Consider the following 7509-nt stretch of genomic DNA (forward strand, 5'->3'; position numbering starts at 1 on the left):
AAGAAATAAACGGCATTCAAATAGGAAGAGAGGAAGTCAAACTATCCCTGTTTGCAGACGGCATGTTTCTGTATTTAGAAAACCCCATAGTCTCAGGCCAAAAGTTCCAGCTGATAAACAATTTTGGCAACATCTCAGGATACAAAATCAACATAAGAAACTACTGGCGGCCGGGCGCGGTGGCTCACGCCTGTAAACCCAGCACTTTGGGAGGCCGAGGTGGGCAGATCACGAGGTCAGGAGATCGAGACCACCCTGGCTAACACGGTGAAACCCCATCTCTACTAAAAATACAAAAAATTAGCCGGGCAAGGTGGCGGGCGCCTGTAGTCCCAGCTACTTGGGAGGCTGAGGCAGAAGAATGGCATGAACCCCGGGGGGCGGAGCCTGCAGTGAGCCGAGATCGCGCCACTGCACTCCAGCCTGGGCGAAAGAGCGAGACTCTGTCTCAAAAAAAAAAAAAAAAAGAAAAAAAAAAGAAATTACTGGCATTCCTATATATCAACAACAGCCAAGCTGAAAATCAAGTCAGGAATGCCATCTAATTTATAACGGATACAAAAAAATAAAACACCTAGGAATCAGCTAACCAGGGATGCGGAAGATCTCTACAATGAGAATTACAAAGCACTGCTCAAAAAATCAGAGATGACATAAACAAGTGGAAAAACATGCTATGCTTGAGAATAGAGAGAATCAATATAATTAAAATGGCCTTACTGTCCAAAGAAATTTACAGATTTGCTATTTCTGTCAAACTACCAATGTCATTCTTCACAGAACTAGAAAAGAAAACTCTTTTAAAATTCATTAGAAACAAATAAACAAAGCCTAAGGCAATCCTAGGCAAAAAGGACAAAGATAGAGGCATATCTAACCAACTTGAAACTGCACTATAGTGCTACAGAAATCAAAACAGTGTGGTACTGGTATAAAAACAGACACGTAGACCAATGGAACACAATACAGACCCCAGAAATAAGTCTGCACACCTACAACCATCTCATCCTTGATAAAAATGACAAAAATAAGTAATAGGGAAAGGACTTCCTATTCAATAAATGGGTAACTGGCTAGACATATGCAAAAAATGGAAACTGGACCCCTCTCTTTCATTATATATATATACATACATACATATATATTTAAATCAACTCAAGATAGATTGAAGACTTAAATGCAAAACTCAAAACTATAAAAACCCTGGAAGACAACAAGGCAATACCATTATAGACATAGAAACTGACAAGTATTTCATAATAAAGACACCAAAAACAACAGCAACAAAAGTAAAAATTGATTAATGAGATCTAATTATACTAAAGAGCTTCTGCACAGCAAAAGAAACTATCAACAGAGTAAACTGACAACCTACAGAATGGGAGAAAATATTTGCAAACAATGTATCTGACAAAGATCTAATATCCAGCATCTATAAGGAACTTAAACAAATTTACAGGGGAAAAACAACCCCATTAAAAAGTGAGCAATAGCCATGAACAATCACTTTTCAAAAGAAAACATATACGTGGTCAAAAAACCTGTATCAAGCTCAGTATCACAGATCATTACAGAAATGAAAATCAAAACCACAATGAGATACTATTGTGTCCAGAATTGGTGGGTTCTTGGTCTCACTGACTTCAAGAATGAAGCCTCGGACCCTCGCGGTGAGTGTTACAGCTCTTAAGGTGGCGCGCGTCTGGAGTTTGTTCCTTCTGATGTTCGGATGTGTTCAGAGTTTCTTCCTTCTGGTGGGTTCGTGGTCTCGCTAGCTCAGGAGTGAAGCTGCAGACCTTCGCGGTGAGTGTTACAGCTCATAAAAGCAGTGTGGACCCAAAGAGTGAGCAGTAGCAAGATTTACTGCAAAGAGCGAAAGAACAAAGCCTCCACAGTGTGGAAGGGGTCCCAAGCGGGTTGCCACTGCTGGTTCAGGCAGCCTGCTTTTATTCTCTTATCTGGCCCCACCCACATCCTGCTGATTGGTAGAGCCCAGTGGTCTGTTTTGACAGGGCGCTGACTGGTGCGTTTACAATCCCTGAGCTAGACACAAAGGTTCTCCACGTCCCCACTAGATTAGCTAGATACAGAGTGTCCATTGGTGCATTCACAAACTCTGAGCTAGACACAGGGTGCAGACTGGTGTGTTTACACACCTTGAGCTAGATACAGAGTGCCAATTGGTATATTTACAATCCCTGAGCTAGACATAAAGGTTCTCCAAGGCCCCACCAGAGTAGCTAGATACAGAGTGTCAATTGGTGCATTCACAAACCCTGAGCTAGATACAGGGTGCTGACTGGTGTATTTACAAACCTTGAACTGGACATAAAGGTTCTCCATGTCCTCACCAGACTCAGGAGCCCAGCTGGCTTCACCCAGTGGATCCCTCACCGGGGCTGCAGGTGGAGCTGCCTGCCAGTCCCGCGCCGCGCGCCCGCACTCCTCAGCCCTTGGGTGGTCGATGGGACTGGGCGCCCTGGAGCAGGGGGCGGCGCTCATCGGGGAGGCTCGGGCCGCACAGGAGCCAACGGAGGGGGTGGGAGGCTCAGGCATGGCGGGCTGCAGGTCCCGAGCCCTGCCCCGAGGGAAGGCAGCTAAGGCCCAGCGAGAAATCCAACGCAGCGCCGGTGGGCTGTCACTGCTGGGGTACCCAGTACACCCTCCGCAGCCGCTGGCCCGGAGGGTGTACTCCTCATTGCTCGGCCGCGGCGGGGCCAGCAGGCTGCTCCGAGTGCACGGCCCGCCAAGCCCACGCCCACCCGGAACTCCAGCTGGCCCTCAAGCGCCGCGCGCAGCGCCGGAAGCGCCGCGCGCAGCCCCGGTTCCCGCTGTCGCCTCTCCCTCCACACCTCCCTGCAAGCTGAGGGAGCCGGCTCCGGCCTTGGCCAGCCCAGAAAGGGGCTGCCACAGTGCAGCGGTGGGCTGAACGGCTCCTCAAGTGCCGCCAAAGTGAGAGCCCAGGCAGAGGAGGCGCCGAGAGCGAGCGAGGGCTGTGAGGACTGCCAGCACGTTGTCACCTCTCAATATCTTTGATGAGTTCCAAAATTTTAAAATATTAAATATTCATAATACTTTAAGATTTATTTGAAAATGTTAATGAAACAAAGTGTAGAATCTGGATGCAATTCAAAAATGCCTCAAATATTTTATCTCACACCACATATGACATTAGTAAAATTATATTCATGACCTATACATCTCAAAAAACATTGAAACTTGCTTAGTTATCGTTTAGCAAAAAAAAATTTTTTTTTAAACCTGTGAGATGGGCATTTAGCAAAAAAAAAAAAAACTTGCTTAATTAATTTTGACCCCTTCTAAAAGTTCTTCTCACTCGTTTATCACTTATAATTTATATCTAAATAGTTAAATAATATATTTCATTTATAAATTGTTTGGAGAGAGAATTATCTTAGCAAATTTCCTTAATTACACAATTGTATTTATCTTCAGTCATTGAGAGTTATGTAAGACTTAACTTCATATATTAGAGAAAAAAAGGAGTATTTACATCTTAAATTGTACAATATAACTTCTTTTTTTACCCATGTGATGTAGTTACGTTGATTAATAAATTTGGTTGTAATTCCACATATTGTAAGTAACGTTACATTTTTAGTAAGCCATTTCTTGCTGTATAATCAACACTAATTCACTCTGGCTTCTAACGCTTATGCCCATATTTCCATGTTTGAAGGGTGACTATTGCTCTACTAGACTCATATATGATTGTCTTGACTTAATGTTAAGCTGCAGATTACATGCAAATCTCCTCCATATATTTCCTAACTCTCTTTAAATCATTGGTTACTATTCAGCTCCTCAAATCACTGTCTTTTGATGGCAGATCCAAAACAGCAAAAAGACAGGCCAACTTCCTGAATCGTATGTATAGCCTTTGCTTATATCTCACTTTACTCTCTTTTGACCACAGTAAGCCGGAGAGCAAATCCCAAATTTATGGAGCCAGAAAGGAGTGAATGTTTGTTGAGAAGTATCTCATTTTGTATCATACATATTATCTTCGCTGGGTCTGTTTCTTAGTATTAATGTGTACATGCATGTACACACACAACTATTATTACACTTAAAATTTACATAAACAGTTAAATTTTGGATTGATACTCATAATTAAAATACTATTTGTATACTTAATGACAACTCTTGGATTTAGGATTAGTATCAATCAATAAACCATCTGGTAACAAAATTTCCAAAAAAAAAAAAAAAACAAATCTAAAGTTATGTCTTTTTTGTCAAAGTTTTTAAAAAAATTTAAAAAGAGAAATTAAAAAACTATAGTGAGAGTCTTCCAGTTACAGCTTTGATGTGTAGAAAACTTGGAAGTCTTTACTCCTGCCTTTCTTTTTGTTTTGTTTTGTTTTTGAGATGTAGTCTCATTCATTTCACTCACTCTGTTGCCCAGGCTAGAGTGTGCTGGCACCATCTTGGCTCACTGCAATCTCTGCCTCCGGAATTCAAGTGATTCTCCTGCCTCAGCCTCCTGAGTAGCTGGGATTGCATGTGTGCCACCGTGCTTGGCTGATTTTGTATTTTTAGTAGAGATGGGCTTTCACCATGTTGACCAGGCTGGTCTGTAACTCCTGACCTCAGGTGATCCACCCGCCTCAGCCTCCCAAAGTGCTGGGATTACAGGTATGAGCCACTGCTTCCGGCCCCTATCAAGAAGAAGAAGAAGGAGGAGGAGGAGTGGGAGGGGAAGGGGGAGGAAGGGAAGGAGGAAAGAAGAAGAAGAGGAAGAGAAAGAAGGGGAAGGGGAAGGAGAGGAGGAGGAAGAGGAGGAAGAAAAGACACTAAAGAGTAGTGATCATCTTTAGATCAAGTAAAGAACTGAGGTCCAAGTTATCTCTGATTGCTGAGCTGAGAGAAAGATATTTTTTCCACTCCAGGCTCCATTGGCTTTTCTGTCTCACCTAAGAGGGAAAAGCATATAGTTTGCAGGGTCAGGGCTTAAAGGAAATATATTGGGAATGCTGTAGCCAGGGAAAATAGTAGATTATAAAGGTTGAAAAAAGAACAATACTACTGTATAAACATTTGTGAAGGTAACAGCCTGAGACATAGGCACACAAAATATTGAGATTTAATTAAAAGATTAAAGAGAGCTCATCATTCTTCACACTTTGTTGTACAACAGCCAAACTCAGTATAACAGTGTATTAAATTTGAAGGAGCTAAACTTCACAGACTATCTCTGAGCAGGAGTATGTAGAAAAACCAAAGTCAAGAATAGAGAAAAATATCAAAAAACTGGGAAGAAATGGAGCCTCTGGCACTTAGAGCAAAAATTTTTTAAAGCTTAATTTTTAGTCATATTAATGAAATACTCACACATGGTTCTATGTACCTTATTTCTCATTACTTGATGGAAGGTGTACAACTTTCAACATCAAATGATAAGGCACACCAAATGCAATTGAAAACTCAATCATCAGAATAAAACTAAAAAATAGCAGAAATGTTGGAATTATCAGATAGGGAATGTAGAAATAGCAATAATTACTATGTTAAAGGCTCTATTTAAAACATTACAAAATGCAGTAACATACAGTCATTGTAAGCACAGAAATAGAATTTTAAGTAACAGCCAAAATTAAATTTTATAAATTAAATATGAAAAGATTATAAATAAATAAATTTTCTTATGAAATATTGGGATGTCTTGACAAGGATAAAAAAGGAATTGGTGAGCTTAAAATATAGGTCAAGATAGGTCAGCTTCCCAAATTAAAGAGCAAAAAGAAAAAGAATGAAAAAACTAAGTAAATTTAAAACAAGCAGAATATCCAAGAACTGTGAGACAATTTGAAAACATGTTGCATACAGTTAATTAAAAAACAAGAAATGAATGACAGCAATATTATAAGAGATAAAAGGGGGGAATTAGGTATACATGGTTATGTTACTTGTATTACATGTGAAGGGCTACGGTGTTATTTTATAATGGACTTACATTACTTTTAATGGATATTAAAAGTTTTAGAGCAATCATGGAAACATAAAAGGAATTAGTATGTTAAAAGAAGAAATCAAATGAATCATATAAAATGCTCAAAGGAAAAGAGGAAAGAATGAAGGAAAAAATGCACCAAATAAGAAACAATTACAGATATGGTAATATTAATTCATAATCACTTTAAGGGTAAATTTATAAATTCACTAATTGAAATACAGATATTATCAAAGTAGATTAAAATATAAAATAAAACAAAAAATACAAATTTTATTTAAGTAACTCACTATAATATAAAGACTCATGTAAATTAAAAGTAAAGAGATAGAGAAACATATATTATACAAACAGACACACACAAAAATCCTGGAATAGATATATGAACTTCAGACAAAAAAATTTACAAGAAAGATTATTCATAATAAAAGGAGCAATACATAATTATAAAGATGTTAATTCTTCAAGAAGTAATACCAGTACTATAAATGTATCCACCTAACAAAATAATATCAAAATATGAGACAAAAAGGTAATGAGACCGAAATAAATGTAAACAAATACACTATTTTAGTTCAAAAACTTATTACCCCTGTATTACTTACTGACAGATAAATATAGAAGTAAATCTATAAGGATACTAGTGGCCCGATCAGCACTATCAATCAATTTAATGCAATCAAAATTTATAGAATGCTCCATCCAACAACAACAGCACACGTATTCTTCTCAAGTTCACATGGAACATATAATGATAGACAACATTGTGGGCCCTCCCATACATTAACACATTTCAAAAAACAGAAATAATATAAAGTGTATTTTCATACTACAATAAAAATAAAAATATATAAGGGCTATACTCAAATATTTGGAAATTTAATGATGCACAGTTAAAGTATAGAAAGAAGAAAAAGTGATGGAAGTTACTGAGGAGATATCAAAAAGGTCAAAGGAAAATGGAATTAAAAGGTACAAATAAAAAATATAAACTGTATTTCTAAACCTAAGTTTCATTAAGTTCAATGTAATCTGTAAGCAATGATACCAGACCAATTTAGTCCATACCAAAAGAACTGAGGATCCTGGGAATTTAATCATGTCAATTCAGGCTTTTATACATTATTAACTTAAAAAAAAAACATTGCATGCCCGTGAAACATTTTTTTTACAATTAGAAAACAGAAGTAAGTCAGAAGGAGCCAAATCAGGACCTTAAGGTAGATTTCTTATGATTTTTCTTCAAAATGCTCACAAAATTGCCCTTGTTTGAGGAGAATCAACAGAAGCATTGTTGTGGTGGAGAAAGACTGGTGAAGCTTTCCCAGGAAGTTTTCTGATAAACTTTGGTTAACTTTCTCAAAACACTTTTATAATAAGCAGATGTTGTTGTTCTTTGGGCCTCAAGAAAGTAAACAAGCAGAATTCCTTGACCATCCCAAGAAACTTTTGCCATGATACTTCCTCTTAACCAGTCCACATTTGCTTTGACTGGACTACTTCCACCTCTTGGTAACCATTGCTTTGATTGTGCT

At 38.4% G+C, this 7509-nt stretch overlaps 1 protein-coding gene across 1 annotated transcript in view; it reads right to left on the minus strand.

The window, feature by feature from the left end:
- Positions 1–2758, minus strand: part of LOC129143989 (putative uncharacterized protein C5orf17) — a 29065-nt gene extending 26307 nt beyond the window's left edge. The window contains exon 1 of the mRNA XM_054684439.2: positions 2317–2758. Coding sequence (XP_054540414.1) covers positions 2317–2556 — 240 coding nt within the window. The 5' untranslated portion in view covers positions 2557–2758. The remainder of the gene's footprint in view (positions 1–2316) is intronic.
- Between the last annotated feature and the right edge of the window lie 4751 nt (positions 2759–7509).

Source organism: Pan troglodytes, chromosome 4 (assembly GCF_028858775.2).
Source record: "Pan troglodytes isolate AG18354 chromosome 4, NHGRI_mPanTro3-v2.0_pri, whole genome shotgun sequence".
NCBI lineage: Eukaryota > Metazoa > Chordata > Mammalia > Primates > Hominidae > Pan > Pan troglodytes.